This window comes from Dromiciops gliroides, chromosome 3 (assembly GCF_019393635.1).
Source record: "Dromiciops gliroides isolate mDroGli1 chromosome 3, mDroGli1.pri, whole genome shotgun sequence".
NCBI lineage: Eukaryota > Metazoa > Chordata > Mammalia > Microbiotheria > Microbiotheriidae > Dromiciops > Dromiciops gliroides.
Genome location: NC_057863.1, coordinates 458,728,729 through 458,748,265, shown reverse-complemented (window position 1 = coordinate 458,748,265; position 19,537 = coordinate 458,728,729). Strand labels below are relative to the sequence as shown.

The 19,537-nt window shown below is 35.4% G+C and overlaps 1 protein-coding gene across 12 annotated transcripts in view; it reads left to right on the top strand.

Annotated features, from left to right (window-relative positions):
- The window catches only part of PKP4 (plakophilin 4), a 247,843-nt gene that overhangs the window by 217,490 nt on the left and 10,816 nt on the right, over nt 1–19,537 (top strand). For 11 of the 12 annotated variants that reach the window (XM_043991466.1, XM_043991465.1, XM_043991463.1 and 8 more), the window contains 6 exons: nt 5,184–5,367; nt 8,297–8,414; nt 9,381–9,572; nt 9,781–9,954; nt 13,665–13,815; nt 17,440–17,635. In XM_043991466.1, the coding sequence (XP_043847401.1) occupies nt 5,184–5,367; nt 8,297–8,414; nt 9,381–9,572; nt 9,781–9,954; nt 13,665–13,815; nt 17,440–17,635 (1,015 nt within the window). The remainder of the gene's footprint in view (nt 1–5,183; nt 5,368–8,296; nt 8,415–9,380; nt 9,573–9,780; nt 9,955–13,664; nt 13,816–17,439; nt 17,636–19,537) is intronic. The other variant, XR_006355508.1, reaches the window with a different exon arrangement.

The following is a 19,537-nucleotide window of genomic DNA, read 5'->3' as shown; positions in this document are numbered from 1 at the left end:
AAGGGGGATCAGATCAAATAATCAAGAAATCTAAAAATAAATATCAGCATACTTCTGTATCCAGCCTGGCACTACACAAAAAGCTGACCAGAAGCCAAGAGTACTAGGTGAAGGATCTCACCTGTAAAATCAGCACTGACTCAGATGAAAAGCCAAAAATCTATAAAAATGCCATGACACTACAGAGTGGGGAAAGTGGTGATAGAAGGACACAGTACTGCACTGATTCAGTGGGAATTCATGGTGGGAAGAGGGGGTACAATATGGAGAGAAGAACCCAGAGCTCTGACGAGGAGACTTTTAAGTCAATGCTCTAATCACAGAAACACTAAAGGACAATGGAACAACCCATTGTCAAGAGCCAAGAAAATTGATGTCAGGATGATTAAACAGGGGCTTACCTAAGAAACGAGGTAGCCTCACCCGAGCAATAAGTCCTAAATCAAAAACTTATGCTGGGAACAATAGTTAAAAAAAAAAAAGAAAGAAAAAGAAAAGAAAGCATTTAATACTATGAAGAAATATTATGTTAAGTGGTACCTAAGAGCTAAACCCAGAAGAAGAAAATAACTCTAGAGAAACTACAGAGCATCAGACAAAGAACAGATTGGCTATAGGTCCTATCTGCAAGAAATTAAGCAATCAAGTTTAAAAATAAATTTTAAAAGCACTTTAGACTAAAGAAATAGCTTTAAAAGGAAAATAAATAACTTTTAATAAAATATAGAAACATTAACCAAGCAGCAGATTCCCTGAAAATGAGAATTATCAAAGAGAACTCAGTGACTCTACAAGACAATGAAAAATACTAAAAATAAAATTAAAAGATTACTATCAAAAACAACTGACTTGGGAAATAGGTCAAAGGGAGAAAGAATTTAGAAATGATCAGATTTCCTGAACACCATAACCTAAAAAATCCCTGTATATCCTGTTTCAAAAGTCATAAGTAAAAAGTGGCCATGTTTATTAAAATCATAATGTAAAGTGAAAATAGACTTGTTACTTCCTGAATGAAACCATAGAATGAAAACTCCTAGAAATGGTATATATATATAATCCAGAGCTTTTAGGTCAAAGAAAAAAATACTGATGACAGGCAAAAATAGTTCAAGTACCAAAGAACTACAGCCAGCAACACATAACACTTGGCAGCAGTTATTACATAGGAAGAAAATCTTGGAATATAATCGTCAAAAAGCTAAGCAATAAAAGCTTATAATCAACAATAACTTATCCTGGAACACTTAACATAATTGTACACGGTGGGCCAAAAGTCACAATGCTTTAATAACTTTTTGAAAACTTTTTTGTCTTGATTTTTCACCATTTATGAGATTTGATTTTTCACATGTAATGTAAATTCAATTCCTATATATATACTGTATATGATGCTATAGTATCATAAATTAAAAACAAAAAAATAAAGGAGTTATTAAATATTGAAAGCCTTTTGTGACTTTTGGATCACCCTATACCATGGAGAAAATGGATCTTTAATGATAGAAAGAAGACTTTGAACCACTGCTATCGAAAAGATCAGAACTAAATATAAACTTTGAATTACAAACATAGGCATCAAGAGAAACCTAAAAAGGTAAATATAGTTGAGCAGTCAGAGAGGCTAAATTATGCCACAGTGCTTACCTTCCCCTAGAGGAAAAAGAAACAAGTATCACTTCAGAATTAAGACAGGAACTCGCACGATGGTTGTGTTACATCTCAGTGATCTTAAAAGAAGAAAAGAGGAAAACTGGAATACTATAGGAAAGAAATTAGGAGGTCAGGTGAGGAACTTTCTCCATCACATGAATGGATTTGTTTATCCATTCTGCTAACCTCTTTGATTTTTAGGAGCGAATTTATCCCATTCACAATTCTGGTAGTTAATTATTTTCTTCTGTTCTTTTCTCTTAAACTTTTTGGGGTTTCTTTCAAGAGATGATCAGTGGATTCTAAGATGATGACCTTTCCTTTGCTCCAGGTGTCTTTCTTTAGACCAAAATTTCTCTTTTCTTGGATTAGGTTTTGACCCGTGCCTGTTTTGTCACCATAAACTGTAAAGTTTTCCTCTCCTCTTATTGGCCTTAGTTGAAACCTTTTCCATTGGCTAAGGAAAGAGAGGAAAGGGAAGCTTTTCCCTTTATCCTTAATAAAATCCAAAGTTCCATTCCAAAGACTTGTATAATACACAGAAGTTTCACACCTACTCATCATGATTCTTTTAAAAAAAAAAAAAAGAAGAAGAAGAAGAAGACACATGATATGGTGAGCACTGCATAAGATGTATAGGTTTGGGGGGGAGCAGGGCAATGAGGGTTAAGTGACTTGCCCAGGGTCACACAGCTAGTAAGTGTCAAGTGTCTGCGGTCGAATTTGAACTCAGGTCCTCCTGAATCCAGGGCCAGTGCTCTATCCACTGCGCCACCTAGCTGCCCCCTAGTTTCTTTCTTACAACTCAAAATCGAAGTCCATGGGCTATGTAAATTTTATTAGCTCCTTTAACTACTGGTAAAATATGTTGACAGAAAGACAATGGAGCGGGAATGCTGGGCATCAGCATTTTAAGGAGTTCAAATATGAGCAAAATAGAAATGGCCAATCATATCATGAAAGTTATAGATAATTCTGGACCTTTTAGTCATTTGTATATTATGAAGTTAGGATCAGCTGGATAAAAACCACTTGGGAAAATGCCTGTTCCCATTTTTTTATTTTCATCAGAGATGTCCTTTTATATGTGCTTAGACATTCTTATATGAAGTCTTTAGTTAATGATTTTCTTTCACTTTCCTTTTTTGAGGAGTAATTCTATCCAGGATTATCCCCCATTCTTTTGGATCTTCTCCCTGATATAACTTATAAAGCAGTCTTTTAATACTTTCAGTATTTCATTGCCTTCTTCACTGATTTCCTTAGAATATATATGGTTTAGCCCATCTTCCTGATTTTTATCTTAAGTGTCATTCCACATATAAAGTTGGTGATTTTGCCATCATTGTAATTAGGAATATAGATTATTATAGAACAGATGACATCTGTTTCATTTTCCATTTATCTGTTTTTCTGCCAACTTCTCTGAATGCTTGAGAGACAATGTGTTTGTTGAGTTTCAGTCTAACTTTTCTGTAGATTTGTTGTTACCTCCTACTGCTTTTCACCTTTTTATGAGGAAGCTCTCATTTTTCATGTTCTTGCTCTTTAATGATTTACACATTTTTATGTACTTTAATCTAGTGTTGCCCTTGGCTTACACTTGGCAAAGAAATCAAGTATTTTCTGGCTGAAGTGGTTTCAGGACTCTTATTTATTTTTATTTTTATTTTTCCTTCTCATTGTGGTGACTTTTCTTTCTAAACTTTCACTGTTAATATTGATAAGGTCACCTCTGCCTTTTCTGCTTTTTTGCATTGGTGTCTTGTTTGAATGGGTTCAATGCAGTTGTATTTAACTGAGCCATATGTTCTCCTTATCATTTCTCCTTTTCTGATACAGAGGCTTTTGCTCTAATCAGTTTGTAGACTCTTAAAGGAAGATATTGATATAGATATGCACATACATGCATATACACATACACACACAACCATATTATATGGTTAGTGCATTTTGCAAGTGGCAAAGCAGAGTGCTTTTGCAATGAGATCATTACCAGCTAGGAGAATTAAGAATGTGTTTTGGGCTTTAAAGGAAAGCTAGGAAGGTAGGAATTCTGACTTTTTAAGTCCAGTGATCTTGCTCCTATATCAAAAACCAGACTTTTTCTGTGCTGTAATTTTGCTAAAACATGCGATCCATTTCTGATCTGTATGATCTGCAGTCAAAATAGAGCTGTGCTGATTGTTGTAAATGTTGAAGTGTACCAACTCCATAAAGCAAAGAGTACCACTGTTCTAAAAAGACTTACTAAAAGTCTTCTGGAGTCATGTATAGGTATCCTTTGCTTAGCAACTAACACCAAATTTTGCTGTGACAAAGTTTATATATTAGCAACAATTTTGATATCTTAAGATTTGTTTTCATTAAAATTTTACATTTCCAAGTAGCAAATACTGGTGGGAAAAAAATAATACATGTATTTACCATGATGCTACTACCTTCTAAGAGCCAGTAGTCTCTCGTTACTTTATCATAACTATCTACTCATTTACCTTCAATCCCCTTCAGTGCATTAACAAATTTGAACTTTTCACAGTTGGGAGAGAGAGCAAACACATAAATAATTAGCTGTTGTTATAAGCAGTGTTTCTAATTCTCTTTTACCCTTTAACTGGAAGGTCTAGTATCTTTAGGTTTCTCTCTTACCTTTTTTTTTTCTTCTTGACAGCCTCTGTTTGTTTCAAGACAGACCCTAGAACCCCTTGTTAGCCCCATGTTATGATTTCACTCTTATCTTGTTCTGTGAACATCACTCAATTTATTTGCACTAATTGCTAAATTTTTATAAACAAGAATATGTCTCTATATGTATAATGGAAATCAGTGTATTCATTACATAGTATATAGCAAATAGTATTCATTATATGAAATTTAGATTTGTATAATTTAAAAAACCCATATCTCTTCCACGTGTCAAGGGATAATTGTATAAATAAAAATCTGTCTTTTGTAGATTCAAGACAAGATTTCTGAAATGAAGGAAGGCTATTTTTTACCTTCTTTTGGCTGTGTCCTGATTTATTTTTCCTTTTGCAAAGGACTCAAATGCTCTTTATTTCAAGGCACCTAATAGATTGACTGTTCTGTTAAGTTCTGTTTATTCATCTTGTCATAAGTTCTGTTTATTCATCTTGTCATAATGTATTTGATCAATATAAATAGCAATACTCTGAGCTCTGTTGAAGGCGTCTAGTGCTCTAAAAGACCTTAGAATGAAATCATAGTGACTAATTTATTTTGCAGAAGCCACTATCACTTTGACTGATAAATCTGTCAAGTTTTACTATAGCTTAAAAAATGTTCAACATGTTTTTATAAAAGACCATAAATCATTCAGATATACTCAATAAATAATTTTAGAGGACCCAGTCAGCCTAAGTATCAGACTGCGAACTAGATGTGGGCAGATTGGTCCAGCATGGCCAATACTGCTAACATTTATTATCTATATTTTAATGTTTAAGCTATAAGGATCTCTAAAAGGTGCTGTTAGGTTTTTTTAATGAAATTCTTTTTTTTTTTTTAAGGCGTTCTCTGGAACTTGTCCTCGTGTGATGCAGTAAAGATGACAATCATTCGAGATGCTCTGTCAACTTTAACAAACACTGTGATAGTTCCACATTCTGGATGGAATAATTCTTCCTTTGATGAAGATCATAAAATTAAATTTCAGACTTCACTAGTTCTACGTAACACTACAGGTTGCCTGAGGTAAATTCCTGGTTAATTGTTGATCATTTACTTTATACTTGAAATCTATGCACCATACATTTATCTGTTAGATGTGCTTTATTGTGTTAAAGGGGGGAAGGGGGTTAATTCACCATTCCTTTCTATTACACAATTCAAAGTAATGTTTTATTTTTATGTTAGAAAAGTATCAAGGGTACCAACTAGTGACACAGAAGAAATCCTATTGTAAATAATTATTCTTTAAAAGGATTTTTTTTACTACTTTAGTCTCAAATTACTTCCCAAATTCCAAAGTTTTCCTTATAACTTGTGCTAAGTAAATGTGACCTTTAATATATCTATAATCAGAGGCAAAGAGATTATATGAAGTAATGAACAGAGGGCTGACCTTAACGTGAGAAATACCTGGGTTCAGTTCCAACCTCTAACACATAACTAGCTTTGTAACCATGGGCAATTCATCTAAACTCTTAAGGCCAGGCAACTTTAAGTTACAGGTGAAGTACCAATTGCATAAATGAGAGGAGTTTCCATATCCGGCGTTCATAAAACCCAAAGGTAACATGGTATATTGGAAAGAATAATTGATTTGGAGTTAGGAGAGGCCTAGGTTCAAATCCTAAATGTGAGTTACTAGCTGTTTGAACTGGGCAAGTTAGAGATAAACAATCTAAATAGTACTTTCCTGAGATATGCTATGTAGAGGGTATTCTTTTAACATTAACACTCTTAGTTTATGCTAACATAATCTTTCCATACCACCCTTCAGTCAAGAAGAAATTTGGAAAGAAAGCTTTTTAAGCCATTTTTCTTCTTGAGGTATGAGCTAGACATACAAATTTCAAGAGGAAGGATTACTTTGCTTAGGCTAACATTTTATTTTCCTGCATGGGTGACACTATGTATACCCAGGTTGCAGTGAAAAACATGGAGTGGATAAAAAGTAGGCAAATTAGAGAATCTAGATAATATTATAAATCTCCCTTAGTCAGGTCTTTACAATGTGGTTCCATTATTTAGTTTGAAGTACAGCCAGTTCCTGATTATCCATGGAATAAAAAGCTATCATTTCCTCCAATTTGAGTCTTACTAAATTTTGCTGATTCTCAGCCAGACTTACTAAATTCCCAGATTCATACATCTTCACATAGAAAGCTTTGTTATCCCACTAGGAAGCTCCTCTGTTTGTATAGCTTATTGTATGATCCAACTACATTGTACAATTGTATAGCTTAAATATAATCCAACTACCTTTTTATCAATACACAGATAGTATACTTCAGATCTGTGAATGACATTACACTGAGAAGGGTTTTTAAATGACATACAAAAAATCTTGGCAAGCTGGAATGACAGGCTAAAGAGATAATAGGATGAAATTTAATAAAGAGAACTGTAAACTCCTTCACATGGGTTCAAAAAATCAATTACACAGGAGGTGTATACAGTGCGTGTGGAAAAAGATATATATGGGTTCTAGGAGACTACAAACTTACTGTGAATGAAACAGCAGTGTGATCTGGAAGCAAAAAAAAAGCTAATCCTACCTTATTCTGCTTTAATAAAGTTTAGTGTCCATAATCATTAAGGTAATAGCCCTGTGTCCATTAATTAGGTAAAACTGCATATGAAGTATCAGGTTGAGTTCTGGGTACCACATCTCAGAGAGATTATTGATAAGCTAGAGCATATTCAAAGAGAAGAACCAGAATAGTAATGCCATAAAAGTATAAGTCCCAAAGGCCAGAACTAGGGGCAGTGGATTGAAATTGTTTGGGGAGAGAGGCATATTTTGGCTCGGCCTAAGGAAAACTTCTTAATAAATAGATGTCAAGGGAGCAGCTAGGTGGTGCAATGGATAAAGCACTGGCCCTGGATTCAGGAGGACCTGAGTTCAAATGTGGCCTCAGACACTTGACACTTAGTAGCTGTGTGACCCTGGGCAAGTCACTTAACCCTCATTGCCCCACCAAAATAAATAAATGAATGAATAGATGAATAGATGTCAAAAACACCTGGATCCCTGTCACTGAAAGTGAATTTGCAGATAAAATTCATGAGGAACTCTGAGGTCTCTTCCTGCTGGAAGATTTCTGTGATTTTCTAATTCTACTTTATTCCCAAGTAGCCATGCCCTACTCCCTAGTACAGATCATTGCTTCCAGGCTTATCTTGGGTATCTCTACAAGAAAGAAGAGAAAGCCTTTGCATGACAGTAGGGAAATTTGCAGAATGCTGAATGGAAGTAACTCCCTATTGATAGAAGCTGTGAGACTAACTATATATAGTTCTTAGAGTTAATTGAGACTGAGAGGCAATGAAACAAAACTTATTGAGCTAGCAGATATGTTCCTGGTCTGTGTATATATGAGACAGCTTTACCTGGATTTTCTTGGAGAGTTGTTCAGCCTGACAACCATCTAGATTTTTTTTAAAGGAATTACAAAGCCACCATTATCTGGCTAAAATTTTAACTACTTAGTTTATTTAAAGAAAAACTTGGGGCAGCTAGGTGGTGCAGTGGATAGAGCACCGGCCCTGGAGTCGAGAGTACCTGAGTTCAAATCCGGCCTCAGACACTTAACACTTACTAGCTGTGTGACCCTGGGCAAGTCACTTAACCCCAATTGCCTCACTAAAAAAAAAAACAAAAAACAAACCGAAAAAAAACTTAAAGTAAGTTTGGAGCTCCTGTTATTGCTTGTACTACAAGTAGGTCTCTTTTTTTGTGATATTGACTCTAAGTGAAAAGCTGATATATTCAAATCTTTTTCAAAATATATTTTTCTTTATTTTGTTAAATAGTTCCCAATTACCTATAAAAAAAATTTTAACATTCATTTTTTAAAATTTTAGTTCCAAATCCTCTCCCTCCCTCATGGACTGTATGTGAATAAATGAGTTAAGTTGTATATTTTGAAAATCTCATCATATCTCCACATTTTAGGAATCTCAGCTCTGCAGGAGAAGAAGCACGGAAACAAATGAGGTCTTGTGAAGGCCTTGTGGATTCCTTGTTATATGTGATCCATGCATGTGTGAACACTTCTGATTATGACAGCAAGGTATGGAAAGTAATGGAGTCAGGTCACATCATGAACATTAAGGGGCCCTGTTTCAGCACAAATGCATCTATGAAGAAGCAAAAAGACCCAGCCTAGCCGAAGGTCTTCATTGGACCATTTTCCTAAACTTGGCAAAGTGACTGTCCCTGTAGAAGCAGCTAATGCCATCTTCCTTTCTTTACCTACCCTCCAATTTAAATTAACATTTGATTATCTACTGTATAGTGGGAATCCCTTCTTCCTCTGCTCCTCTTTCCTCTGTTCCTTCTTAGTCAGTGCTCTGGCTCTAGAAGGGAATATTACTACTGGGAGGGAGCAATGCTTGAAAAAGGGAGGAAAGTGGAGAGGTAAAAATATTGAGTACAGAAATATGTCTATATGCAGTAGCAAGTTCATGTTTGGAATAGAAACAAGGAAGAAGATAATTGCTTTTTGGCAATACAGAACAGGAACCAGTCTATTAAAAGGGCTAGGCCAGGGAGGGAACATGAAAGCAGGGATGGTGACAATTGCTTCTATGATGGAGAATTACTTTTGTGATTGAGATAGAAAAGGGGTGGGGTGAGGTTCTGTCTGTCATTTAGTGTCCAATTCTTTCAAACAGCCTTGAAACTGAAATGTTCTTTTGAACTGCCACTGTCATTGATCTGTTTGGTCAGTTTCCCTTCAGGAGTTTTACAAACTTTTAGAAACATACATATGGATGTTAGAGCATATTGGTATCAGGTCTTTATGTATCTTGCAAAATTTCCGGCAGTGGCCATTTTAGAATGCCCTGTGAACATGTTAGTTTGCTAAATAAAATCATTTTTCCATTCTCTTTAAAAATGATTTTATAAGTGTAGGTACTCATATATTTAATCTGTTCTGCTCAGATACGAATAACTTTTTCAGTTAACGTCAATTTGATGTGAAAGTTAATTGTTCTGTTTGGTGGCACTAACCCTAAAATGTATTAAATTTCAGACTGTGGAGAACTGTGTATGCACTTTGAGAAACCTGTCCTATCGATTAGAATTAGAAGTACCTCAGGCACGACTTCTGGGAATAAATGAATTGGATGACCTATTAGGAAAAGAATCTCCCAGCAAAGATTCAGAGCCAAGTTGCTGGGGGAAAAAGAAGAAGAAGAAAAAGAAGACTCCTCAAGAAGATCAAGTTAGCATTCAATTTTATATGAATTCCTAAAGTATCATTTGGGGGGAGCAAAAAATATTGCGTTTTTTCTGACAAGAAAATGCTAGTTATTATAATATTTATATAGTTTTATCAGAGAAGAATCCAATATTAACATGGTCAAATGTTGATCAAATAGTAACACAGGTGATTGTTCCTACTTAACATATTAACCTTATTTCTCTTTCAGTGGGATGGAGTTGGCCCCATACCTGGATTTTCTAAGTCTCCAAAAGGGGTCGAAATGTTATGGCATCCATCAGTAGTAAAACCGTACCTGACCCTTCTAGCAGAAAGCTCCAACCCAGCTACTTTAGAAGGCTCTGCCGGATCACTTCAGAACCTCTCTGCAGGCAATTGGAAGGTATGACATGGACTCCATGATTCTTAAGAGATCATAGTCAATTAGAAAAAAAAAATGTTTTTTAATGTTTTTAAGCATTTGCCATGTGCCTGGCACTCTGTGAAGAAATAGGGAAATATTTAGAGTTGCAAATTGAAGTCCAGAGAAGTTATGAGAAAAACTGGGATTTGAACCCAGGTCCGATCCAAATCAGTGCCCTTTCCAATGCACAACAATGTCTCCTTGAAAGAAAGCATAGCCTTTGAGAAAACTAAACCCAATGATGAGAACAAAGTGTGTGTGTGTGTGTGTGTGTGTGTGTGTTTATATATATATATATAAAACCACTGAAGAACAGCACAAGACAATAGATTATGAGGTGTTTGATTGTCAGTCACCTAGGATTTCTTGAGCATCTACTATGTGCCAGTGTGCTAAGTACAAAGGATATGAAGAAAAGCAAAAGGCAGTCCCTGTTCTCAAGGAGCTTACGGTCTAACTGGGAGGACAACATTCAAACAGTGATGTAAAAACAACATACATACATGTGCATGCATATATATACACATACCTGTGTATATGTATGTGGCGGGGGGGGGGGGGCCAGGGTGTACCCAGGATAAATTGGAGATAATCTCAGATTAAGGTAGCACAGAAAATGCTTCTTGTAGAAGGCACAACTTTAGCTAAAACTTCAAGGAAGCCAGGAGGTGGAGATGAGGAGGGAGAAAATTCAGGCATGGGGGACAATGAATGAAAACACTGAAGAGTCAGTAGATGGAATATGATGTATAAGGAGCAGCAAGGAACCATTGTCCATCACAGGCTCACACAACACATGGAGGGGATTCAGGTAAAGGGGCTTTGAAAGCCAGAGCATTGTACACCTGGGAGTTATAGGGAACCACTGAGGTTTAGAGTTCCCCTCCCTTTTCCCACCCTCAGATGAAATTTTTGCATAGAGCAGAAGTGTCAAACATGCAAAGTGTATGTAGCCTAGATTAAAATGTGATTGGCTCTGATTTTTCTCTTATAACATGACTAATGCAGAAATATGTTTCATGTTAATATATATATATATATATATATATATATATATATATATATATATATATATATATATATATATATATATATATATATATATAGCTCAGATTACCTGCTGTCTAGGTAGGCGAGGCGGGGCGGGGGGGGGGGAGAAAAATCTGAAATTGGAAAGCTTGTATAAACAAAAGTTGAGAACTATCTTTACATGTAATGGGAAAAAATAAATAAATAAAAACATAATAAAATATAGATAATGTGGCATTTTAAAGCTACGTCTTTCTGCAGCCTGCAGGGATCCTTATGTTTGGTTTAGTGGCCCCTGTTTCTATTTGAGTTGGATACCATTGACATAAAGTCTCTTCTGTAAGGAAAAATGTAGGAGGTCCTGGATATGGTTTGTTCCATTGAGGCAGCTGTTGTATTTGGCAGCTGTGGACCATTATGGTCAAGTGCTGGAGCCAATGTGGTAACTGCCTTTCATTGTTAATGAACATATCAGTGAAATCCACACAGTCTTTTGCAGGCTGTGTTTCACCTCCAGCTTCTGTTGACCTGAGTGTATGAAAACTTTTATTTTTAAATGAATGCCTTTGAAGATGATAATAGTAGTGATAATTAAAATTAATGTAATTTGATTCATATCTATAATTTAATTTGTGGAACTATTTAGCAAGTGAAAATTAGATAGCAAACTGATTTAAAATGTAAACATGTTTTGATGTTTTTAAAATTATTTTACATGGTAAATCAAAAGACTATATGCACTTCCTTTTTAAAAATAGAATAATCCTAATCACAAATATCATTAAAAATCAAAGATTATTGAAGGATAGTAGGAGATTGGTAGCACTCAGGAAACCAACATATCAGAAACCTAATCTGTTCTTTCTCATCTTGAAGCAGAAGGTATTTGTTGTATCATTATATATTTCAGAGACCAGTTTGATAATAATTTTTGTCCATTGATATTGCAATTTGCTCAGATTTTCGTTTTGTTGATTTGGAAAAAAATCACTAATTTGTACACTGAATTTTTAAAACTTTGGTAAACTTAGAGAATTTTCATAGGCACATAGGACTTCAATAGACCTTAGAAATGATATAGTCCAATCCTCTCATTTTACAGAAGAGAAAACTGAACTCCATTTGAGTAATAGCGTGAGGTCACAAAGGCCATACAGGGAGCAGAACCTCAATTCACACCCAAGTCTCCTGACTCCCAGGACAGGGATTTATCTGTCTATTACCTCACTTCACCTCCCTCTGCCATGGGGTCAGATGATAGAATCTTTTGTGCTTATTTTTAACTCTAAACTAAGGTAATTCAGTGCTTATGAAAGTAAGCAATTAATTAAATGGATTAAGGCTAAAATTATTGTAAGGAAAAACTGGTAAACCTATTTCCATACAACTTAAGCACCATTATTACAAACATCTCTGTCTGTTAGCTCATTTATACAGAACTTAAGTCTTTTTTTTAAAGTGGACAAAGATCCCTTTCTGTTCTTAAACATGGGTTTTATTTTTATGTTCACTTCCAGATCATTTGGCACACAAACGAAATCAATCTGCATAGTGGCCATAAGATTATTGCATATAAGAGTCAGGCTTTAATAATAAAATGACAGGTGCTGGGCTTTAAAATTGCAAAATAATATCAAATACAAAAGCATTATGTACACGTGATTTTTTTTTTCCTTTTCAAACCAAAGTGTGTATTTAAGATTGAATGAAAAAGTATTAAGCACTTATTATGTGCCAAGCACTGTGCTTAATATCAGGGGTAAAAATTTAAAACACACACACACACACACAGTGCCTGACTTCAAGAAGCTTACATACATATAGAAAGATAATGTACTTAAGGCATTAGTGACAAGTGATGGTCAGACATTAGTCTCTCAGGGATGATGAGTGTGACCAAAAAAGTCCCACATATTCACATATCCCCCCAAAAGCAGTAGCAGAATTAATTTGATCCTGGTTCCAAAACTGGATCTTATATAAATAAGAAAGTTTATTCAGCTTAACCTGGATGGAGGAGGGAGCAAAGTGAAACATGGTTGAGGCCCACATGAAATAATGTTGACGTGTTATTAAAGACAACCTCCTAGCCCAGAGCTGTTGTCTTTTATGGCCTCACAAACTTTGGGTTTCATTATTCACTCTCTGTTAGGTGGTAGAAATACAGATAGAGTCACAGAGAATACACAAGTTACTAAGAACATAGCCTCCTTTAGAGTGCACCTGTTATTATCTCTGTTTCTGTCTCATGTCCCTGTACCTGGCACATTGCCTAAGCATAAAGGCACATCATGATGTGTCTCCTTACTCGTGTTTAGGTTTATATAATAAAAGTAAACTAATATCTAGGTTCCTTCCAGCTCTAAGAGTCTATCATTGAATATATTCCTTAGGGTTTTGTGGTTGTTATTTTTTACCCCCATACAAAAGTATTTAAAAAGTCATTGTTTGAAATTTCCAGACTTGGAGACAAGTAATTCCTTTTTTTTTTTTTTAAGTCATTCTATCTTTTCTAAACTACAGTTTTTATTCTTTAGCAACATTACAGATTTAATTTTCTAAACACAGGGGGACTTGTAAACCACTGTAACATAATTAAAACATAATTAAAAGTAAAGTATCTGGTTTATGCTACTTAAAGCCTTTATTTTGTTTAATAGTTTGCTGCATATATTCGAGCTGCTGTCCGAAAAGAAAAAGGTCTTCCGATACTTGTAGAACTTCTGAGAATGGACAATGATAGAGTTGTGTCTTCTGTGGCAACTGCTTTGAGGAATATGGCGTTAGATGTTCGTAACAAGGAGCTTATAGGTATGCTATGAATTCATTGAATCCATTCTTTACCCAGTCCTACCTTTTTTTCAGAATGGCAATGGTTCCCTGGTAAACTTTGATAAGGGAAGACAACACCATTTCATAATATGAGAGAAAAGCTATTCTTATTGCTTGAAACTAAATATCTTTTTTAAAAGCCTACAATTTTGGTTGAGAATCATGAAACCACATTTCTGGTGGTGGTGGTTGTTGTTTCATTTTCAAGCATTTTTTTTCCCAATTCTCCCACACATTGCAGGGGCTTGGGGAGGGGGGGAGCAGAATAAGAAAAGAAAAACAAAACCTTTGTAACAAATACACATATCGGGGCAGCTAGGTGGCTCAGTGGATAGAGCATCAGCCCTGGATTCAGGAAAACCTGAGTTCAAATATGGCCTCAGACACTTGACATTGACTAGCTGTGAGACCCTGGGCAAGTCACTTAACCCCAATTGCCTCACAAAAACAAACAAAAAACAAAACAAAACAAATACACATACACATATCAAGCAAAACAAATTTCCATATTCTTCATGTCCAGAAATGTGTGTCAGTTTTCATAGTTAGTCCATCACTTCTCAGTCTGGAACTGGGTAACAATCTTCATCATTAATTCTTTGCAATCACAGAGTTCTTAAATCTTTAAAAATTGTTCCTTTTCCACAATGTTATTGTTTGTATAAATTCTTCTCCTTGGTTTTGACATGTATTCACAAAAGTCTTTCAAAGTTTCTTTTAATATAACACCATAATTTGTTTAGCTATTCCCTAATTGATAGGAAGCCCTTTATTTTCTAGTTCTTTGCCAGTTAAAAAAAAGAGCTACTACATAAATATTTCCTTGCATAAAAGTCCTTTCCTCTTCATTTGATCTCTTTGCGGTATAAGCCCAAGAATGGTGTCTTTGGTTCAAAATATGTGCACATTTTAGTGACTTTTTGGTCATGATTCCAAATTGCTTTTCTGAATGGCTAGACCAGTTAACCACTCCACCAGCAATGCTTCAATGCCCCTATTTCCCTACAGCTCCTCAACTTTTCTCATTTTACCCTTTTGTCAACTTTGCCGCTCTTATGGGAGTGACTTGGACCCTCAGAGTTGCTTTAATTTGCTTTTCTCTTAATATTAGTGATTTGGAGAATTTCTTCCTATGGCTATAGATAGGTAGCCTTTGACCATTTATCAATTGAAGATTCCCCATATTTTAAGACACAAACCTTATAACCTGGAACAAAAAATTAACATAAAAATTTTCTAAGATTTTTCCCTTAAAGTCCACCTTAGATTTGTGAATCTCTTGGCCCCTATGTACTTTGGTCATGGTACCATCGTAACCAGGTTCTAAGTAGAACTGTTTATAAATTTCAAAATTATAAGTTGATAATTGATCAGAAAGTGTTGCTATTTTTAATGCCTAAATTAATATGTCCTTAATATATTATTGATATTACATGGCAATATGTTGAGTCAAATTTTTCTTGATAGAAATAAAGCTTCCTCCATATCATTACTACAGAATCTAGCACATACTTAGTTACAGTGTGAGAGTTATATAATTAGCTTCTCAACTCCTTTATGAGGAATTTTTGTCTCTAAGGTGTATTTTTTAAAATGACAAAGCAAATATGTATGTACTCAAATTCTTTACCCAGAAGACTGCTCAAAGACACACATGAACCTGCTTCAGACATGAGGCTCTGTCCATACATGTAGTTCAGGCCTTTTCATTTCATCCTCCATGTTCCTACCACAGCAAACTATAGAGGGGAGTCCTTAGTTCCGTAGGTTTATGGTAGCCCATGGGCTATTGAATCATTCAAAAAGTATCAACATAGTAATATTCTTACAAGTAATAATTACTTGCTAAATATTTGCTGAGAACCAACAGTACATTAGGCATCTTCGAAAACATAAAATCAGACACTATCCCTACCACTTAGACTCAATTATTTTTAGGTCCTGCCCTGCCCTCCATTCATCCAACATTAGCTGTGGCATAAAAAATGGAGATGGGGAGAATTCAGCAGTACTAATAGTACTTATGTTCATAGTTAGACATTCTAACTACAATCACTTGATGCCCAAGCACAGTGATATAATACGAAATAGATCCCAGCAATCACTGTGAATGTGTAAATTCTATACAACCAAGTCATATTGAAAAACCATTGTATGATGTGTAGAATTCAGCTGCAACTTCTCACATTTAGCCTTCCCTGTTTCATCACAAAATTTATCCCAGTTTTCATCTTTTTAAAAAAATAAACAATTTGGGGGCAGCTAGGTGGCACAGTGGATAAAGCACTGGCCCTGGATTCAGGAGGACCTGAGTTCAAATCTGGTCTCAGACACTTGACACATACTAGCTGTGTGACCCTGGGCAAGTCACTTAACTCCCATTGCCCCCACAAAAATAAATGAATAAATAGACAATTTGTCTGCTTGTTTTAAAATACTTAAAATCATTGCTTTTCCTATTAGTGTTTTCATTGAGTCTTTCCTCTGACATATATCAAATTATACACATATACAGTTACTGCCTCTTTGTATGTCTTTCCCATCTGTTGCTTACCATGGTATATTAACAGATGTTTATTAAAAACTCCTTTTAATAGCCATTCAGTTTTTAGTTCAGATGAAATAAGAAAATACTTCCTTGAGCTTTATTTAATTTCCTTTTCCTGTAGTGCAATTATTCCTATTTGTCATCTGGTAATTGAAAACTAAAAAAGTTGAGATATAATCTGTTGGGAGGCAGAGAGATGAACAGAATATCTATGAGAGACACCTCCTCTTTTCTTATTCCACTCCCTCCTCCAAAGTTTTCCAAAATAGAAAGCTTCATTACTATTGGTACTCTCTCCTGTGAGGGAATATAGCTATAATTTTAATTATATGTTTTCTGTTTTAATTTTCTTCATTAAAATTGCTGTTGACAAATGGGTTCATATACCCCTGATTAAAATCTAAACATTCCTGTTCACAATATTAAATTATCTATATAGATGTAAGGAAATGACATTTCCCAAATAGAATAATTAATCAGTTGTTCAATAAGTATGTGTTTATTAAGTACCAACTACATGCCAGGAACTATACTAGACTCTGAAGAGACAAAGACCACAACAAGGTGGTCTTTGTGCTCAGTGTGCTTATATTCTGCTTAATAGCAGTGGTAAAGGATTATATGGCACCTTTATTTGGCCCATATTTGAAGAATAGGTTCTCTGAAGGACTCGTGGCAGCCTTATTTTTTCAACATACAAAAATTTAGATAAGAATCTAATATTCTGTATGCATTTCACTTTTTTCTAGCTGATTTAAACTAATTCAACTAAGGGAAATTTAACTGTTATGCCCTAGTCTTTTCATTTATTTCTTTATCCTTTCATTGATATATGGCCACATACATCCTAAATGATTCTTTAATGTCAAAATTAAGGAAATATTGAAGATTGCAATAACTATTTAGAACAATTGTCATTTTCCATTTAGTTTTGAAATTTGCCTTTGTCTTTTTTGCTTTGGGAATTTATCTCTTATAATACATACTATATACCATCAGAATCTTGCAGTAGCTAGTACATTTTATAAATGAATTTAATTTTTGTCATTTGGCAGGTAAATATGCTATGCGAGACCTGGTAAATCGTCTGCCAGGAGGCAATGGTCCAAGCATCTTGTCTGATGAGACCATGGCAGCAATCTGCTGTGCTCTGCATGAGGTCACCAGTAAAAACATGGAGAATGCCAAAGCCCTGGCTGACACTGGAGGGATCGAGAAACTAGTGAACATAACCAAAGGGAGAGGGGACAGGCAAGTGTTCTGTCATAAGGAGCCACCACTGTGAAGATTCTGTTCCTCTCATCACTTTATGAGAAAGAAATTTCATAAAGAATGAATTTTCTTCCTGAAGAGGATTTATTTCTCCATTCTTTACAAGCTGATAAACTTTCAGTTTCCCACAGCTGCAACCTGTTTTGTTGGTAGAGCAATTATCTGGCATGTATTCCTTTTTCTGTCCATGCTACCATTTCTCAAGTGCTATAATCCTATAGGGTATCATACCGTAGAGCCATTGCTTGAACCTCCTAGGACAATATACATAAAATAGAATATTAAGACCAATCTAGATTAGAACGTAGCCACTGTTCACTTACCCCTTTTTTAGGATCTGTGGCTGGCTGTAATAAAGTATATTTTGCCTCAGAATTCCACAATGGCATTAAATTAATTAATTAAATTAATTAGCCAATATTGATCGTTTAGCACCTAGAAGCACACTTTCTTGGTTTGTATAGTACCTCTTTGCTCCAAGATGAAACCCAGTTGAGGAAATAGCAAAGAGCGATGTTAAAAAATCAATACCACAAGGATTATTTTGGAAAGGGCTGTGGCAATGGTCAAGGCAACTATAAAGTTACCTTAGCCTACTCATTGAGCTAAGGCCGCTTAATCCATGAAATTCTCCAGAGAAATTGCAGATTGAGAAGGCTTGGCATCTCCTACACTGTAATGATAAATGAGTCCCTCAAAAGAGGAGGATAATTGTCACCCTGAAATAGGTAGCATCCTAAAGTTATTCTAAATAAGCTTACTCTGCCTAACATTCTCCTACATCAAAACTTCATGATGGCATTAGTGCAAGCCCCAACCTAGATAACATATAAACATAATGAAAATCCAGTTTGGTGGAGAGTGGAGGTAGACTTCAATATTTGGACTAATCAGAAAATGGATGCTAGGCAAATCTGAAGTGATACCAGAAATTACAAGGGATATCCATTCATCTTCCCCTTCTCTACCCTCTTGAGATTCTAAACCAAGAGTAGTCAAGTGCAAAATGTTGTTTTGGTTCAACTAAGTCTGAGGAATTGGGCCAAGAGGAAGTGTAAAATTATTAGCAATATTGAAGAATCCAAAGTAGCCCCATCCAAGGGCCTACCATGAACAAAAAGGGATACATACAGGAGCAGATCGTGCACATTGTGGGCCAAGTGAGAAACCCTGGAAATGTTAGGGCAGGGGATAAAGGAAGTTGTGGCAAGCATGGAATAGATATTACCATTATAATGAAGAAATTTCTCCTCTTTGTGTAATGTAGCATAATTCATATGGAACGTAGTGGTCCCTTTACCTTTGATTCTAAACCTATAAAATTCTTGTTTGAGGTATTTATAGACGTCTCAATAAACATAATAATAACTAAGATTTACATCACACTTATTACTGTGTGCTAGACGCTATGCTAAATGCTTAACAACAATTATATCATTTGATCCCCAAAACAATCCTGGGAAGTAAGTTCTATTATTATCCCCATTTTACAGATGAGGAAACCGAGGCAAACAGGTTAAATGCCTTGCACAGGGTCATATAGCTAATAAATATCAAGCTGGGCTTGCACTTAGGTCTCTCTCTGACTCTAGGCCTGCCACTTTATCCACTATGCCACCTAGCTACTCCATTAGTGAGAATATTCCCAGTATGGATAAGAAAGTTATTATGGCTCTACCAGCTAAATGCATATTTAACTACTTTGTGGTTATCCCATCAACTTTGCCCTTAAAGAAGGGAACTGAAGTCTTCTTACAATGAAACCGAGGCCACAGGTAGAAAAAGTAGCCTAAATAATGTAATAGAAAGTTCTCCATCAAAATATACCTCCCCACTGGTTTATCTGGGATACCCAGAATTTATCTTATTTGTTCATATTAC